The 19888-nt window shown below is 40.6% G+C and overlaps 1 protein-coding gene across 5 annotated transcripts in view; it reads right to left on the bottom strand.

The window, feature by feature from the left end:
* ODAD2 (outer dynein arm docking complex subunit 2) overlaps positions 1 to 19888 on the bottom strand; it is a 92093-nt gene that overhangs the window by 22021 nt on the left and 50184 nt on the right. For all 5 annotated transcript variants that reach the window (XM_083704693.1, XM_083704691.1, XM_083704694.1 and 2 more), the window contains 7 exons: positions 18610 to 18756; positions 17283 to 17492; positions 16223 to 16459; positions 14846 to 14956; positions 13405 to 13559; positions 11231 to 11473; positions 2789 to 2903 (listed from right to left, as the gene is read on the bottom strand). In XM_083704693.1, the coding sequence (XP_083560819.1) occupies positions 2789 to 2903; positions 11231 to 11473; positions 13405 to 13559; positions 14846 to 14956; positions 16223 to 16459; positions 17283 to 17492; positions 18610 to 18756 (1218 nt within the window). The remainder of the gene's footprint in view (positions 1 to 2788; positions 2904 to 11230; positions 11474 to 13404; positions 13560 to 14845; positions 14957 to 16222; positions 16460 to 17282; positions 17493 to 18609; positions 18757 to 19888) is intronic.

The raw sequence follows: 19888 nt of genomic DNA, 5'->3' as shown, positions 1-19888 counted from the left end.
CCCAAGGTCTGAGGGACAGTGGACTGGCCCCCTGCTGAAAAAGTTTGCTGACCCCTGGGCTAATCCCTTGCTGCAGACTACTGGGGAACTGAGCACAGTGTCACTCAGAGACGCACACTAGGGAAAACAGGCACTCCTGATTGGCTGGCACTCTGGCAAAACTGCCCCCCCCCCGGCAAGGCCAATGGCATCATTCATGCTATATAGAGATGCTGCATGGTTAAATGCCTTCAAGTAATATGGAGAAGGTAGCACATTCTCTGTCTCCTATGTGTGCTCAGAGCACAGTACAGAACTCTTCCCACTCCTATTTTATTCAGTTTTATGTGCTGAAATATGAATGGACTGGGAGAAATATAGCAATAAACAAGCATAGCCTCAGAAACAATTTTTTCCATTATTTTGTAAGAAAAGTACTCAAAATTAAGGGGAAAATCAAACTAACTTTCTCACTGAAATACGGAAAATAATAATAGTAATATGAAGAAAAGTTTTTGCATGTAGAAGTTGAGGTTGGCTCAAGAGGCCATTACCCACAATTAAAAGTGTCTAAATCATTTTTTGATCCTATCTGTCTTTGTTTAGGATCAACAGAGCAACCATGCTTGAAACAAGGAAAACTTTGTAATTTCTGAATGTTTCTTATGTTTACATTATTCAGCATAGGGAATAAAGGAGTATCTTGACTACAAAATGACTTTCCAATATCAACAGAGCTCAGAACACTTTTCACTGCAATTCTTCATAATTATTTGCTTTGATTGGCTAATGCACTTCCACTCTGTCACAGCAATTACTTCTACCGTTATGGTTTGTAGCTATTGAATTAACCAGCTAATTAATCTAAATCTACTTCTGTTATGGTGATTCTGTTGCCTGCTTGGCCGCTCTTCTCTCTCTCTCTCTTTAATAAAACATATTAAAATAAATGTTTCAATTTTATATATATACCCTACCACTACAAAATAACATTAGTCACCACCAAGCAAAGTAACACTGCTTGCCATAATACACAGAAATGCTCTGCTGGGCTAACACAACCCTCCCTCCCTCTATGCACCAATATAAGCAGCTCAGGTATGTCAGGACTTCTGCTTGTAATGGAGGAAGATAGGGAAGACTTCCCCATACAGGGAACCACTTTTGTGACCTGTACCATAGCATAAAACTAAACTATCTGCCTTAGTTTTAGTATTCAGTAATTTTCAACTCCTTCCTGCAACATCCTTGCTTTCTGTTTAATCCTGCAGCCCTGTGCATTCAAGGTTTTGGGGATTATCCATTCGATAGTGTCCTACAAAATCGTAAATATGGCCTACCAGAGGCAACACATTCTCCCATATGGATCAAAAGCATTTTGACTACCTAGTGTAAGAGGAAAGAATAGAATGTCTCAGCTTGCTCTCCACTGACTCCAGTGGTTTAGCACCTCTGATCTGCTGCATTGTTTAGAATTTGGATGAAAACCAGAATTTATAGGCTATTCTTGTTTTCATAGAATCATGTTTTGTTTCAATCCCAGTTAAATTACGAAGTGTAAAGAAGAGCTTCGGTTTCCCCCTTTCTTTATCAGTACATCTAAATTCTGCATTTCATAGTCTGAGAGCCTATTTTGCAATTGATAATCACAGCTTTTTGCATCTATAGTTCAATACTACCACCCTTTTTACTGAACTATATGTTTGGTGTGAATTTTTTAAACATTGCTCTTGCTTGGGGATGATATACTTGTCTCTTGGAGGAGAGGTAATGGCATATTTGGGCATTGGGTGGTTATCGCTTCTCCTGGTATGAGAGAAGCTTAATGCAAAGTTTTGAGTTGCTGGAATATTATGCTAGCTAGGTTATACAAATTGAATAACATCTCTGATCCAAAATGTGGGAAGGGCTGTAGGCAAGTCTTGATATGCTGCAATTTACAATAGTGTATGTAATGTAATCCAATGTTGTTGGAAGTTTGCTATCAAAGCAATTTAGTAACAACGTGGAATTAAGATCAATATGGTAATAATCTGTAGCTTTAATACATGTTTTGAGAAAACCCCATTTTAGCAGCGTAAACTTTGGGCTGCCTTGCTTACCATGGCTAAAATTTTGATAGGCAATGGAAGGATTCTAGAGTTTCAGAAAGCAATGGCTTTTAAAATAACGGGGGCTCTTACAGGAGCTAGGAGATGGTATTTCAAAAAGATGAAGTATCACCAGATGGGCAGCATCGAAATCAAATAGATTATATTCTCTGCAGCCAAAGATGGAGAAGCTCTATCTCTTTGATCTTAGTTTCAGCCGCTGATGGTGTGTGTGTGTGTGTGTGTGTGTGTGTGTGTGTGTGTATACACATAAACTTTCCAGGTCTTGTTCTTTTCTGGGCTCGTTTCTAGATACAGTGGTACCTCGGAAGTTGAACGGAATCCGTTCCAGAAGTCTGTTCAACTTCCACAACATTCAGAAACCAAAGCATGGCTTCTGATTGGCTGCAGGAAGCTCCTGGTAGCCAATCAGAAGCCACAGAAGCCCTGTCAGACATTCGGGTTCCAAAGAACATTCGCAAACCGCAACACTCACTTCTGGGTTTGTGGCGTTCGGGAGCCAAAGCGTTCAGTTCACAAGGCGTTCAGGATCCAATTGTACCCTGCTAGATCCCCTTCCCCCCTGTAAAATGCATAGGGAAAAATCATTGCTTTCCCTTATTTGAGGGAACTATCAGTGGCTTTGTACCATCAGCAGCCATCCCACCGATTCCTACTAACGATCAACTTAGTAAAATACTTAGAAAATATTTTCTCACCTTTGCATTTTCAATGCAAGGACAAATAGCCCAGGCTGCACTCGCCTGAACATCTGGATGAGGGTTTTTCAGCAAAGACCATAACAAACGAACACCATCCAAACGATCAATTATCCTAGTAAAGAGAGGCATTGAAGATATAAACTGAAATAATACTTAACATTCTATTTATTAGATGGTTATTGCGCAAGACCCATGAGTAAACCCATGTTTTATCATTGAAACATCCCAACATCGTTTATAAAGCGTATCTGTAGAAATGTGGCTTTGAACGAGATACACTTTTTCAATGAATCCTCTACATTCCCCCACCCCGCCCCCAGCACTTTACCTTAAAATTCTTTTCTAGAAAGTATAAAATAAAATAAACGGCATTATATAGCTAGGACCCTTGTAAACTTTAAAAATGAGCCACGTGACTTTTTTAACAAGCTGCATGCAAAGTCGAACCAAAATTCAAACATACTAGTTTCTTTCATATAGCAACAAATACTTTCCAAAACAAATATTTATGCCAAAAAACTATGTACTTAACTCTATATTGAGTCTATGTTTAATTTATTTACCTTGCTGTATGACATATTTTAAATTTCTATGTTGCTAACCTAACATTTGGAATTAAAATGGGTCACACCACAGTGCACCCTTTGTTGGGCATGAATAACGTGCAACTTGTTTCCTATGTGCTCCTTACTGACGAGACTAACACTGAATACCGTGTTATAATTGCTTAAACATACTGTAATCAAAGTATCTTCATGTCTAGCTGAAAAATGAATTATCATCAGAGTCATCTTTAAACCATCTGTCTTATGTTTATATATCAATCAGTCTAGGGGATCATAACTTCATATTAAAGTCCACGGAGTACTTTAAAACGAAGAGGAAGACCAAACAAAACTTAATATCCTTTACAAACATGGCTTTGTTCAGGAAGATATGTAAAACTCAAAGCAGATGAAGTGAAGATAAAGACAATCAGGCATACTTTGATTTATAACCTCAAATGTTTAATTCTACACAGTTTGTCCACATCTTTAATTGTGAATACATTATTTTGGAAATAAAATAAAATACAGATTTCTACCCATGTAAAAAAAAATCAAGCAAGAACATCTAATTTCTGTTCATTATGTAAAATGAGTTTGCCAGGAATGAAAAGTAAGTAGAAAATCAGGCCAGTACGTAATCATACAATTATTTTGATTCAGACAGAATGATTTAGGACACGAACCCTCTGTCTAAAGTAAGTACAGCTTTATTTAAATTGATGCAACCTGGTTATATAATTTTGCTTCCAGCATCCAGGTATTTTGGAGAGGAGCAAGGACAATGTGAAATGTTAAAACAAGGCAGGCCGATTTACATGGCCAGTACAAAGAATAGCAACTTCAAAAAACACAGAGGAAATCCAAGTTTAGACCACAAAGCAGTGATAAAATGATGATACAGTACACACAAGAACATATAAAAGGTTTATGCAAATCCTTCTCTGCAGAGGCGTTTTTAGGGTAGCACATCCAGTGCAGTTGCACTGGGTGCCATGGCTGCAGGTTGCACCACAGCAATGCTGTAGAACAATGTGCGAGAGGAGTGCTAAATTTCAGCATTATGCAGGGCACTACTGAAATTTGAGAGCCAAAGTCCACCACTGTCCTCTGACATGTTTAGCAAGGGGTGGATTTGTCCTCCTCATATGACTGTGGAATGGAGATTCCTATGCAGAGGATAAACACCAGGACACAAATTTTGGGGGCATCAGGTTGGGAAGAGGCTCCAGCCACTATAACAGGTGCTGCCACCCCCTCTTCACCTGTCAGTCTGTCTTCTCAGAACTGCCTGCTTCTTGGCCTATACCAGGTATATTTGCCTTCGCGTAGCCAGTTGGCAGTTTCTACTAGTTGGCTAGATTTCCATCACCTGCTCTTCTAACATGCTGTTTTCTGCCTGTTGAAGATCTGATATTTATAAACCCCAAAGCATGTGTCTTCATTCATGTGTCGAACAGGAAATGTCGCTTCCATACTGAGTTTTCCGTTTTGAGGCTTCCGGTCTGAGTTTCCGGTTTTCAAACGTTTCAGAACTCGAATGGTCTTCCAGAACAGATTACGTTCGAAAACCAAGGTACCATTGTGTATCTAGAACCAGTATTTTATCATCATCTGTAGAACACTTAAAAAGTATGCAGAGTGCCTCTTACTGCTTCTCATATCAATCCCCAAGTGGCTGGCCATTAGAAATCACAGATTAACAGTTAGAAAATGTAGCTTGACAAATCATAGTAAAAGGATCAAGACCACCCAATGAATCCATGCTTTACTGTGGAGTCAAGAGCATTATCTTTTGAAACACCATCTGGGGCACTCTGCTAGCCTTCAAAATACCAGTTAACACCATTGCTATGGCTGCTATAATGTTATACTGCCTTGAACTTGTCTTCCTTTCTGCACACATTTTCTGCCTCCATTATCTGAACTAGTCTATCTATACTTGGTCAGCCTTGATAGCTCCAGACCGCCATGCACCAGGCTGCTTGATCCTGCAACAAAGGTATCACACATTGTCACACTAACTCATAGCAGTACAAGCATCAAGGACAAAGCATTCCCCTGCAATGGTGCTGAAAGGTGAACCGGGTTCGCATCTCCGCTCCTCCACATGCAGCAGCTGGGTGATCTTGGGCTAGTCACACTTCTCTGAAGTCTCTCAGCCCCACTCACCTCACAGAGTGTTTGCTGTGGGGGAGAAAGGGAAAAGAAGATTGTTAGATGCTTTGAGACTCCTTGGGGTAGTGATACAGTGGGATATCAAATCCAAACTCTTCCTCTTCCTCTTCTTCTTCTTCTTCTTCTTCTTCTTCTTCTTCTTCTTCTTCTTCTTCTTCTTCTGTGCTCTCTTGTCTCCAGGGCTACGTCAATTAGCCATAAAAAAGAAGCTTTATAAAAGTAAATGCACAAAAACAAAACACACTCCTAGGAAGAGCTTCTAACTTGGAACTGGTTCTGTGGCCTTAACATGAATGAGATATTGGAGAGCCTTTTTGATTCTTGCATGTTTCTTTGGTTTGCTTGACGGAAAGGAGAAGCCAATCCAAGGAGATACAAGATAATTCTGGGGATTCTGTCATCATTTGCAGAGCTCATGTGTGCACCTCTGCCTCTCATTCTCGCTTTGTTTATTTTTAAATTTTTATTCAGTTTAACAAAAATCACATATATACGCAAAGCAAATTAACAAAAAAAGGATAAATTGAAAGCGTAACATTCATAATTTGGTATGTCTTACATAATTTCAAATAAGTATTTTGGATCATGTGAAAAATGTGCTTTGTTATGCCACCATTCAGTAATCATTGCTCAATTGTGTCTTAACAGAGTCCATGTCTCTTTTGCTCCAAATCTCTGCAAACTCTGAAAGGTTTCTTTTGCTGGTATTGGGAGGGGGGCATTGAGAGAAGGAAGAAAGCTTCTTCCCAGAGAGCTGCTGAATTCTGGAACTGCTCTTCAACCTTGGAAGAATGCCAGTTTTACTTCTCCTGCTATAGTAAACATAGGAAAAGAGAGATGGGAGGAATTGTTTTGAGGTAGAATGCTTCTTGCCTTCATTTTTGGCAGGAACAAGTTTTGACCAATACAGACTGAGAGGCTCTCTCCACAGCTTCTGGTGAAATTGCTTCAGCCTAGACATCTTCTCTCCAGTTGGAAGGCTTCCACTTCTACGACATCCGGAGAACTGTCTGTTAAGAAGACTGTAATTAAATGAACTCGCTTGAGGCCGTGCTTCACAGGGGATATTAGGAAAGGGCAACCAACTCACTGGGTCCACATGAAGGTGGGTCTCATGAAAGCTTCTCTCACTAGGCTCTGAGAAGCCTTAGGGGTTGCTGGGTGTTGGCAGCCAAGCTTATGAGCAAGGATTTGCTTCCTGCTGATCAGCTCGACTGGCTGTTGTTACTATAGTTGATAACTTGGACTGCTAAGCAAGACTCTTGGGAAACCTAGGAAGAGTTTGCATCACATGTCCAAGCTGCTACTTCTGTGGGGCTGTTGGTTTGAGTCTCCAAGATTTTTCCTGTTTTGGAACAAATATCATGTCCACCTGGTTAGGCAGGAGTTAACATCTTGAACAAACAAATATTTGATGTAATATATTTAATAGGTACGGGGTGATTTTTTTTTGGGGGGGGGTAAGTTTCTCTACCTGCCTCCCTGCTTCCTGGAATCCCGTTCAAGCTGTTTGTCTGCTTCTGATCTATTTGTCTATCTGACTCATCCGACCTCCTTACTTGCCATTTGTACTTCTTAAGAGCTGAATCTATTCCGATCACAATTCTCCTCAGGAGTCTTCCGGCACCACATGTTTACCCAGAGGTCCTGGGGACATTATTCCATTTGACTTTGCCTTCTGCTGTGTTTTGCAGACTAGCTGTGGCTGAGGCTCATCCAAACGCCCCTGACAGGATATGATTCAACACAGCACGTCTAATGGTTTCTTAAAATACTGCTGTACATAAGCCAATCTTGGCTACACGGCAGAATTGATTGCTTGTGTAATTTATATTGGAACATATTGGCTAGACCTTGATTATTGTTTGGGCAGTTGCTTGTTTAACCAAAAAGCCATTTGAAGATCTCCTGAATTGCCAGGGTTAAATCAGTTTTACTGCCAAGAGAGCAGTTCTAAATGAAGTCTCTCTTTCTACATGTTAACAATCTTATTCTACAGCAAGCCATTTCTGTGCTCTAATAATTTGATATTGAATATTTCCAGGATAAACAAGCCTCAGACTTACTCAAAGACACATGCACACACCCTCAACATCTGTTTCTTATATCTATCATTCTTTTTTGTTACGCCATTCTATGCCAGGGCTCTTGAGAAGTCTGACTGCATCTCCTGCCAACTGAGACCACATACACAAATGTAAACAGTGTTATACTGACTATATATATGGTATATAGTGCTCCTTGGTAAGATTACAGGTTCCAAATCTTACAAAGCACAATCTCATCTTTTTGAAAACCACAATGCAACTCTTTTAAACATAAAACAAAACAAAAAAATGGTTACAAATGGCTTTGATAAATAGTATGGTAAATCAGGGGCTCAAGCTGGTTAGAAAAGGTCTTTCATTTTAGTGCATAAGATTCAAAATCCTAACACCAATAGTTAGGTTTGATGTTGAATAAAAGGCAATACAAAACCTAACAAAAAATGTAAAAGGACGATAGAATTAAAGACGACTGTACAGGATCACTAACATCACCAACACAACTACAGTTGGAAACAATTTTCCAAGAACAGATTCAAATTAATCTACAAAGAACTATTTATGACAGAACTAGTTTCATTGCCCTGTGGATGGCCGATATAGCATGATTTAGTAAAATCGGAGTGATCTGTGTGACACACTTCACCTTTGCTGTTTGCCCTGAAACTTTGGGCATTAGAGGACACAGGCTGTTACTATACTGAAAACACATGATTGAGTCAACTGACACAAGAGAAAATTTACTCCACTCCAGTTTGCTGCATTCCAAAAACTGGGTAAAGCCTTACAGAATGCTGCAGACTGCCTGTTCACTGAGCCTGTTTTATCTTCCTTATCTTGTCTGCTCTGCTTTTTCTTATTAATTCCCCCTTTCCACTTGTGTGTTATTGGGGAGGGAATATACAGCAAGGTTTGGAGGCACAACCATTTAATTTGAAGTTTGAAATGTGAAACATGACTTTATTGCCCTCAGTTTTATAGTTACCAGTATCTACAAACAAGACATCTGAAGATAACGAGATAAACATTAGTGCTCATGTTAACACCTTTTGAAAATCCTTAACGTTTTCTAATGCATCATAGTTAATACTGGGGCTGAGCAACTTTTCTTCCTGTTTACGTTAAAAATGGGACACCTTTTAAGGCACTGAAAAAAAGGGATAGAATCAGAAGAAATTCATTTTCTCGATCATAAATCAAATCTTCTAATACATAGCACCTGCATTTTATTGAAAAGAACAAATTCTGGCTCAGGACTGCAAGCTAATACAGTGAATGCTTCCTGTAGTGAAAAGAAGAGAGATCAGAACCATAATTCAGTTAGAGGAAAATGGCCCAAGTTTTATTTTTGCCTAAACTATCAGTAGATTTCCTCTCTCTTAAACAGGTCGAGCTTTGAAAGACCACAATTTTAGGCATCAATTTAGGTTGATTTGGTTTCTTTTGTTGGCTGCATTTGAGTATGAAGCTTCTCCGTACTGGTCAGAAGAGCGATAGGCTCTGAGCAGCAGAGCGGTCCTGGGGTTTTGCTTTTGCCGATTGGTTGTTTGGATTTATTTGCTGATTTATGGCATTGCCTCTATTAGGTTAATTAAAAAAATAATCATCTACGATCATCTACAATTCTTTGTGAGACACGATGTGCAAGTGATTCAATCTATGCACCCCTTTCTACCACTTGACTAGCCCTGTTCATGTACATATGGCATGTTTACACTTCTGCACTATCTTGCCACTGGGTGACAGCCAAAGCATGGAAACAAACGCCCCTTTCAGGCAATCAGAATCACTGCACCGTTCCATGAATATCAAGTGATTTAGGCAAAACAGAACAGGAGGAGCAGAAGATAGCTATCTCCTTGCAACCTTGTTGATATATAAGCAGAGAACTGTGACTTTCCTCATATAGAGTCAAAGCAAAGGCCGACCTGAACATTTTACTGGAACATTTCTCATGAAATTTTAATGCTGGAGCCTCAAACTGTACAAGCTTTACATTATGCAAGTCAAATATCAACAGTTCTCTTTATAAAACACCAGCCCTCTTCAGTTCTTGATCACAGTGTGCAATGCAGGGGGGTGGGGGAAGAAAAATTAGTTTGGTATTTGTTTAGTTTCCATGTACAGCTACTGAAATATTCAGTTTAAATAGCACTTCAGGAAAGCACTCTTAGAGCTCCAAGTATGCAAATTATTTTTTCGAGCCTAGATGTGCAGAAAAGTTGGCAAACATACTTCACCCAAAAGCACCTCTAAACATAAATTTATAGTCCAGTTTTAGGTGGCTAGGATTCAGATATTACCTGGGCAGAGGCCACAGCTTGGTGGTAGAGCATATGGCCTGGAGGCAGTAAATTCTGGCATCTTCAGGTGAAATGGACTGCTGCTTACTGAAGAAGACTGTACTACACTAAATGGACCAGTGGTCTGAGTCACTATAAGGTAGCTTTGTAGGCTTATTGGGCTTCAATTTTCCAAACGTTGGAAGGTACTGATATTTATCTTAATATTAGATACTATTATTCTTTAGTTATCCTGCATATCTTTGTACAATGTGGGTGTGTGTATATATAAAATACTATTAGAATGCAAGTGAATTCTTCTGATTTACAAAGTGGACTATCGAAGCTCAGAAAAAATTACTTTCCCAATAAAAGAGTCTCTCTCTACATAATCTGGCTTCCATGTTACATTACTGCATGTTTGGACACAGGGGCCAAAGACCCAAAGATTCATCAAATGTGGGTCACAGCTCTGAACAGCTGTTGTCTCCTTTCTTCCACTGGGAGTTTACAAAGCAGTTTGTAATATGACATCTAGGAGTTCCATTTAAACAACATTTTTTTTTATTACACTGGGTTAAGCTAAAGAAGTTGTTTGGATTTCGGCCAAATATTACAAATACTATATTACATATTCTATGCTTGTAAGTATATTTCATGTCCATCACTGACTTCACAAAAAAAAAAGAATCTATATTGTTGAACAACTGGAGCCTTATTCACAGCCAATTATTTTATTTCTGTAATAAATATGATAAACCAGGATATTCCATTGCATAGATGCCAGCTCTATAGGGCTGAGGCATCTTCAGCCCCCCTAAGTCTGCTGGGATGGGGCTGAGCCCCTCCAATCTTGAGGGGGCAGAAGAGGCGGAGTCCTTCCTTGCCCGCCCATCTCCCTCCTCCCTTTTTGTCTACTGTGCTCAGCCGCCTTGGGAGATGCTGCATAGCGTCCGTGACAGTCGCATGATGTTGTGATGCACGTGACATATCACACAAACACACACATGTCCCCTGACCAATGTTGGACACAACTCGGTGCCTCTGTTCCAATGTATGCATAACATTTTGTTTATAAAAAAAAAATGAGGAACTTTTTCTTGTTTGGTGCCTTCATTATACATTTTTAGGCTCCAGGCAAAAACGATCCTCTTCAACCAGGCCTTTGGATGATTAATATTCTACAGTCTTTTAGATGTGTTTGTGGATGAGGGGAGTTATTGCTTCATTTTGTTTTTGTTTTAACCATTTATTTTTGTGCTTTTATTTTGTGCTTTTGTGTTCTTATCTTGGGAACCGCCCTGAGATCTTCAGATGAATGGTGGTATATAAATTTAATGAACAGCAACAACAACAACCACTACAACTACCACCACTACTACTACTTACATCATATTTTCAGGTTCTGTTGCACAAGATCCCACTGCTTTGTTGACATTTACGAGGAGAGCCTGATTGGTTCCAGTGAGTAAAGCGACAAGGGACGGGATTCCACCACATCTGCGGATAATGCTCCGATTTGCTTGTTCTTGGCAACATTCACCTAGCGCTCCAACAACATTCACAAGGACTTCTTCTGGCTGATCTGTTAGTAGGCCAACCAAAGTTTCTATAGCTTTGTACTCCCGGAATCTAAAACAAAATAAAGTAAAGTAAAATATCAGAGTTAACTTCACCAGGACAATATTATCCTGAAAACATTTATGGAGCTAATCCTTCCGAAATCACAAATTGGACACAATATTTCAGGAACTCTTTAAAAAGCATTGGCGTTACATTGTGCATGTATTAGGCTTTAAGGGCATATCTGCACCACACATTTAAAGTACCGTATTGGTCTGAATATAAGCCACACCTTTAAAAATCGGGGGGGGGGGGAGAGAAAAAAGACAATACCCGAATATAAGCCGCTCCCTTAAAATTCCGCAGGAACTCACACCTGTTCTGCTTTACCGTATGTCTGCTTCAGCAGTGGGATCATAAAGGCCTATTTTTGTAAGGTCATGAATTTAAGCCGCACTTTAACTTTTCACAGTCGGAATTTGGGGGGGGAGGGGAGAGTGAGGCTTATATTCAGGCCAATACGGTAATTCAAAATCAGTTTAGCTGTAATTGTTAACTTCAAAACCACAGGGAACTGTTGAGTTTGATGAAGGTGTTGAAAACTCCAGTAGAAATTCCTTAGCCTTTTTTACAGTTCTCACAATCCTTTAAATAGTTCTTAAAGAGATTTGAAGCTGAATTATATATAATACAGATATAGCAGAAGGTTCTCCCATCTCCGGAGGAGGTACATGGGATAGGGTATGTTGTATGGTGGCACTACAAATATGGAAACCTCTCTCTCTCTCGAACTGGCAACTGTCATTTTGGCCAGTATTAGTAGTGCGCTGCTGCAATTAAGGACCTGTGGGTATAGGGCAATATACAAATTTAATAAATAGTAATGAGTGGCTGGGTGGTTCCATGGGTGGCTTCTTTAGAATGACAGTTTTCAAAATGGGTTGGCTTTTTTTTTTTACTTGCTCTTGTACCCTGCTATGGGACCAAAAGAGGATGCTAAAAATATCCTTAAATAAAATACAAAAATCACTGTCACAATTCTTTAAAATACATGTCTATATTCATGAGAGCTAGCAGCACCTCTTAACATAATAGGACAGCTTCTCTGCTGCTCTGGGCAGCCAGGCAAGGCATGCAGGCTCCCCTGGGCACCTTGGTGGAGGTATTTGGTCATTAAAAGAACCCTCCCTAGTTGGCTGGTGGTGAGTGGAGCACGCAGAGGGGTTCGGAGGGAAGAAAGGCAGAGAGAGTGGGCAAGAGTGGCAGGGGGAGGATAAAGGAAGGGATGGAGGAAGGAGACAGAAGGAAAAGCAGCAAGCAGAAAGGCAGGCAGGCAGGCAGACCAACGGAAGCGGAGGCGGGGCAGTGGAGCAGAGCAGAGAAGGTCACTGGCACAGCATGAAAGGCAACGAAAAGCAATCTTTTTGAGTTTCTTGTCTATGGTTTCTCCCAGCTTTGGAGGTGCTGATACACCTTGTGTTATGTACTGAGTTGAATAGGATCCAAAATGCAGCAGTCTGATTGGTCCTAGAACAATGCAGCAGTATGATTGGTCTGCAGGAGCCACCCAATCCAGCTCCAGATAGAAGTGAATCCACAACCTGATTGGCCTACAGGAGAATTCCAGAATTAGCCAATCACGTGCAGCCCATTGTGTAAATAATGTATATAAAGCAGATACTTTGGGGGACTTTCATTCCTCCTCACCACTATGAGCTGAATAAAGAGCATGAAATCCACTCTCGACTCTGAGTATATTTCACCTTGCCAAGGGTGAAAGGGTTGGGTATTTTTTTGGGGGGGTGCCAATACAGCTTCTTGCCAAGGGTGCAAGATAGTAGGGTACACCTCTGAACACGAATGCACATTTGCAACATCTAAAAGGTGACTTTTAATCATGCGTAGAGCTGTTAAATCTGTCTTCCTTGGATGTTTGCTTTGTCTCTACATGAAAAGATGCTAAATACATATAGCTGACAAGGTGAAAATGTTGTCCATACTTTGTCACGTTTTCTTTGCTGATTGCACATTTCCAGATTGCTCCGGTCACTGCTGCCAGAAGTTCTTTGTTTCCAGAATTACCAAGCAATGTAGCAAGAGGTTTTAGGCCTCCATGCTGCCTAACGAGCTCACGTGTTTCCTGGTCTTCAGCACACTATGTAAAAGGGGGAAAAGCCAGAAAAAGTATGAGCGTACATAGCTGAGGCCTATAAAACAAGCTTACAGAAAGAAAGTAATGAGAGCAATCCAGAGCAATGCTGCGTGCTCAAGTCATAATAAGTTAAATGGAACTTGGGCCCATTTAGCCTTGTCTCTAGTATGTAATCAACAGCTTCACAAGCACCGCAAAAGCCTTTTCCAGTCAAAAGCTTCATTTGCAATCTAGTGTGAATATGCTGCTCCTGTGCCAGAAGACTTCTCCACTAACTTCATTGTTAAAGGTGGCTCCTGCATCCATGATGGATCTGTCTCCAATAACAAAGTCAATGAGGAATCCCCTTTGAAGCAGACACCTTATGGAGCAGGATTTCAGGATCTTCAATCAGGTTGAACACATTAAACGTCAGGGTCCCAGATTAGGGAACAACACACACACCCTAGAGAGCAACGGTTCTCAACCTGTGGGTTCCCAGATGCTGTTGGACTACAACTCCCATCATCCCTGAGCTCTGGCCTTCCTAGCTAGGGGTGATGGGAGTTGTAGTTCAACAACATCTGGGGATCCACAGATTGAGAAAGGCTGCCCCAGAGGGTTTTTACATAGCAGTGGAACCACTACAGCAGTCCCAGTCCTGCTGCACACAGAGGATAGGATGGGAGGCTGGCTGGTTGTTGCACCAGTCTGGAACTGGTGCAGCAGCTGGGGCTGAACAGAACCCGGTGGTGTCATGTGACAGCAGCAGGGCTACCACAACAACCAACAGCTCAGTCCTGCCCCTCTCTCCTGCCAAAAAGTCCCATTTCAGCACTTCTACCAGCATGTTTGACATGTTTGGGTACCTCTGCCAGCCTGCACGTCAGGTAGACAGAAAGGGAAGCTCCACACCAGCCAACCCTGCCCCAGCCCGGCACGAAGGGGGGTGGGATGACTTTGTAACCTTCCTAGCTGTACCGTTGAAATTGCAAGGCTGTACTTATTTTATATGCTTTGTAGCCATTTTGACTAAGGCATCCAATACAGTTGGCAGGATCTTACAAAGCAAGGCATGGACATGTCGCGAACTGGGTTGCTTACTATTCCTTATGGAACTTTTTGCTCTAGTACTCGTCTGCCTACTTCACCATAATCATACTTATAAACTCAAGTTAACTATGGAGTTTTTCAGTCCTCTTGGTAGGGTAGGAGGATACAACTCGCTTTCCAATATTGCCCAACCTGTGCAATATTACTAGATGAAATAATATGCAGGAAACCTTAACTGGCTTGGAAGAATCCCTTACCTTAAAAATAGCACTGGCACAATGCATTTGAAGTTCTTCATTGTCACTGTTCAGATTTTTCACAAGATTCTCTATCATCTTCTCATTTTTAATTGCGAGCCTGTAGCTTGGCTACAAAGGCAAGTTTTATGTATTAAGTTAAGAGATGTATTAACAGATAAATTGCTATTATTCAAAATGCAAAACACGATAGTAGAACCTTGATGACCCAAACCATATTTATGCAGAACCTTTACAAGGAACGCTCTCTAGCTTTTTTACAATAAAATTGTTGTTTCAAGTATGGCAGCACACACCATGGACATAAATATACCAAGATACTAAGTGGTCCTGAGACTCCGATTAGAATAATCCACCACATAGTTCTATAGCAAAGATCCTAAGCTTCATAAACAGAAGATAATTTGTCCTGTGATATTATAATTCTAGGTTATGCGTCTCTAGATAAAAATGTTAAACACTGTTTTCTCCTTGTTTGATCTTAACATTTGTCGTAGAAGAAAACAAATAATTAAGATGAAAACTATAAGAAACTACTTCAGTACAGTATTTCATACCTTGGACATGCTTCCAAGATTAAGTACTTTTAAGTCTCACTCAAGTCAAGTCATTTTATGATGGTCAATGGGATACGTTTCATTATGCTGTTTAGCACTCCCATTTAAACCAGTTAGAAAAGTACTTAACTTTTGTTGCAGATGAATTATTCTGTCAATCTACCTGTAACATCAATCTACCTGTTCAGGTGCTTCTTAGAAGGAAGATGGATCTAGAAGCTGGTGTGTTAAGAGTGCTTGATCTAGCAACAGGTAACAGGGGACTTTTGCATGGTTATACAACCTGTTGCTAAATATAAAAAATGCAGGCATACTCAAAAGTGTATAAGGGTTTTTTCATTGTAATTTGAGCTTTTGCCATAGGTCAGTGTTGGAGCACATGTTTTACATGCCAAAGGTCCAATGCTCAGTCTCTAGGTAAAGCTAGAAGAGTCTTGTCTGAAATCCCAGAGACGTGCTGTCATTAATGTAGATACTACTGAGCTAGGTGGACCAAATGTCCAACTCAGTATGGGATATAAGATAAGGTGTCCCTTTGACTATTGGCAGAAGATGCTATTTTCATTTGTATTGTGTGATGTTTAATTGTAGCCATCGATGGAGTCACATTTTTATTCATTAAGATGTTAAAAAATATTACTGATTGAACCTGAGTTAAGAGCTATTTTATTAACTGAATTCATTCAATATTTGGTGGGATATTTGTTACATATCATTCGTAGTGCTTTTAAAAAAACCACAGTTTTAAAGCATTTGTACACTTTTTGCTAGATCTCAGATTCTGCTCTATTTCCACCTGCAGAAAAGCTCAGATGCTTACCTCAGATGCACACTCTTGCAAAGTTCCTACTACGGGTATTAACATATTTGAATGGGGGGACTTCAGTAACTGAGCCAGCAGGGGGATGCCTCCGGCTTTACGTATTGCTTCTTTATTCCTGGAACTTTTGCTACAGCTCCAGAGTGCCAAAGCTCCACATCGTGCCACTTCAATCTCTTTTCCCTGGAGTGGAGTGAGACTTGATGATCCCATTGATGAGCAGTCCAATAGCCCAACCTGATAGAAAAAGACAGATTGCTTATTGTCTTTAGTGAATGTCAGCAATAAAGGCAAATGTAGTGTGCCCATACCAGAGAGCAGCATTGTGCATAAGACACATCTGGCTGTAACTGATGTACTGAAGGTGAGTGAAAGAAAGAGATTACACCTGTTCTCTCACTGACGTTAGCTTCTGGGCCCAATTCAAGAAGTTGTCTAAAACATTAAAGCATCTGAAGACTGCCATACTTCCACTACCATGAATCCCTGCTGAGATTCTGTGGCAAAGCCTTTTTTGCATGCATCTTCTGAGAGGTGTGTTTCGTGGCTGCCTGTGGCCAACATGGCCTTTAAAATGCTTAGTCCAAGCCTCTGGAATTCCTTCCCTAAGAAACTTTGTCCATATCTTAGCTTTGTGGTGCAAATAATGATAACTTTAGCTTGTAAGGCATTTGACATTCATTGGTACATTTGAACTTATATAAATTCTGACCATCCTTTCCTGTTAGTTTAAATTGGTTTTTTTTATTTTTGAATTTTAAAATCATGCTGTGATTACAATTTTAGTGTGTTGTTTCAGAGTGTTTACTGAAGACACTGCCTTGAGTATTTTGTTTCTTTAAATAAGGCAGGTTATAAGTTATACTATAAACTTTCCAATGAAAGGATTGGCATGTGCAAAGGAATAGAAGCTACCACAACATTGATTTCTGGGTTGGAGCAACTGAAGCAAAGATGATGTTGCAGAAATGACTACCTGCTATCAAAACAACAAAAGAAGATAAAGTGAAGATGAAAACTGTGATGCCAAGATTGATTGTTGTTTATCAGGTCTACTTACTAGTCTCTTGATTCCACCATGCTGCCGGACTGTTCTTCGGGCCCTCTTGAATCTGGCCACATTAGCTATGGTTTCAGCTGCCAAACATTTCAGATCTTGGTCTAGAGAATCAAGTATCTTAACCATGATCTGTAACCCTCCAAGATCAGCAATTGTACGTCTGATTTGTGGATTTTGGCTAATTTCCTTCAGGATTTTTAATGAGCCAATCTAATCAGAGAAGAAATTACACAAGATTGTTTAACGTGGATATAGAGTTTGATTATTCAAGTAACATACGCTAAAATACCGTACGGACTGTTGTACATCTTGATGTAGAATGTCGTGATGTGGGAGGGTAGACAGCTGAATGCAAAAAGGTAAAATCATGTGGGATAGTGAGACTGCTCTCTTATGAGATTGTCCCCAGAATGGATGGGGAAAGCAGGGCTAAGCAGCAATTGCCTTCTGACTTGTGATAAGGAAAGTAGCAGGAAAAAGGCATTAGAAAGTGTGGGATAACACTTCCTTTGACACAATGTCATCTAACCTTGCTGCAAACCAAACCAGAATGAACACTCACTAAACAAGTGCCTTAGCAGTCTTGTGTTGCTGAAAGGAAGATGTCTACACAACAGAAACCTACCATTCCACCATCTTTTTTTGAGTTTCAGCTGAGCTAAGCTACGGTTAACTGTGGTTAGCATCCCAGTTTCTTACTTTTCATTCTGAAAGGAGAGCAACTTCATAAACGCTAGAAAGAATTTTGAGGGAGAATGAACGGCTCTGAAGTTCAGAGTCGTTTTATTTTCATATTATATTACGGACAATACTAAGCTGTAGTTGCATTAAGGAGTAAGATAAAAGGTAAAGGTAAAGGTACCTCTGCCCGTACGGGCCAGTCTTGACAGACTCTGGGTTTGTGCGCCCATCTCACTTAAGAGGCCAGGGGCCAGCGCTGTCCGGAGACACTTCCGGGTCACGTGGCCAGCGTGACATCGCTGCTCTGGTGAGCCAGAGCCGCACACGGAAACGCCGTTTACCTTCCCGCTGGTAAGCGGTCCCTATTTATCTACTTGCACCCGGAGGTGCTTTCGAACTGCTAGGTTGGCAGGCGCTGGGACCGAGCAGCGGGAGCGCACCCCGCCGCAGGGATTCGAACCGCCGACCTTTCGATCGGCAAGTCCTAGGCGCTGAGGCTTTAACCCAAAGCGCCACCTGCGTCCCTAAGGAGTAAGATACCCAGTGCTAATTGGGAAGTATCTGCCCTGGAAGTAAAAATACAATTGCTGGATGACAGCTTCTAGAATCCATATAAAGCCCAATTCAATCTGACAGTTTAACTCACCTTACATTTGATTTCTTCGGTATCAAGCAAATTAATCAGCACTTCAAGGCCGCCAACATCTCTGATTGCCAACTGACAAGTTTCTTGAGACAAGTTGAAATCTCTCATTGAACACAATGCAATTACGGTAGCTGTCTGGTTGCCAGCCTACAAAACAGAGAAATTTAAAATGTACAATTAAATACAACTTTGTACTATACATATGTTTAGCCTCGAAAAGAGGAGATTGAGCGACAATATGATAGCCATCTTCATCTATCTCAAGGGCCGTCACAAGGAAGATGGAGCAAGCTTGTAGGTTAGGACTCAAACCAATGGATTCAAGATTTTGACTAAACATGAGAAAGAACTTTTTGATGGCAAGAGCTGTTCAACGGTGGAATGAACTCCCTCGGAAGGTGGTGGACTCTCCTTCCTTGGAGGTTTTTAAGCAGAGGTTTGATGGCCATCCGTAACAGATGCTATAGTTGAGATTCCTGACTGCAGGGGGTTGGACTCACTGTTCAAAACTCCCATTGTTCTAGGTGCATTTTGCAACAGGGAATTTCATTAGTGTGGGCAGTTTCTGAGCTCTGGGTGCAGTAGTGCACCTAAGATTTCAGATTAAAACTGCAGAATGGAAGGAAAGGAGGACCTTTTTCTGCCTCCCCACTTCCAGCTACTCTCTTAAGACTGGTTAAGAGACCCTCTTAAGAATATTAGGGGGGTGGGCAGGGGAAGGACTACTAGACCATGTGAAAAATGAACGTAATATTTTAGCTGAAGCTCATCCATTTTCAGCTTTGCATTCTTGTTATAAAAAAACACACCTAGACATTCCGTTGTTGCGCCAGCAACCTAGGTGCCATCTACCTCCTAGTTTTCATATCTCAGTTTATAACACTGGTTGGACTAGATCAGGCATAGGCAAACTCCGCCCTCCAGATATTTTGGGACTACAACTCCCATGATCCCTACCTAACAGGACAAGTGGTCAGGGATGATGGGATTTGTAGTCCCAAAACATCTGGAGGGCCAAGTTTGCCTATGCCTGGACTAGATGACCCACGCGGTCCCTTCCGACTCTATGATTCTAAAAAAATATTCTGACACAGAAAATGCATAGTTAGAAAGAGGACAGAGTAATAAACACAAACAAAATGAAACAGGACAATAGCCATATTTTATCCTTTTTGTTAGAGTCTATTTGTTTATTCATTTCTGATTACTTTTTATTATTTATTTTATTACTATAGCGCCCACTGAAGAAAGACCTCTGGGTGGTTTACAAAAGTCAATA

The sequence above is a fragment of the Podarcis gaigeae genome, assembly GCF_964106915.1.
Source record: "Podarcis gaigeae genome assembly, chromosome: 12".
Classification (NCBI taxonomy): domain Eukaryota; kingdom Metazoa; phylum Chordata; class Lepidosauria; order Squamata; family Lacertidae; genus Podarcis; species Podarcis gaigeae.
Note: the sequence above shows the minus strand (reverse complement) of the source record. Positions and strands in the feature narration are given on the sequence as shown.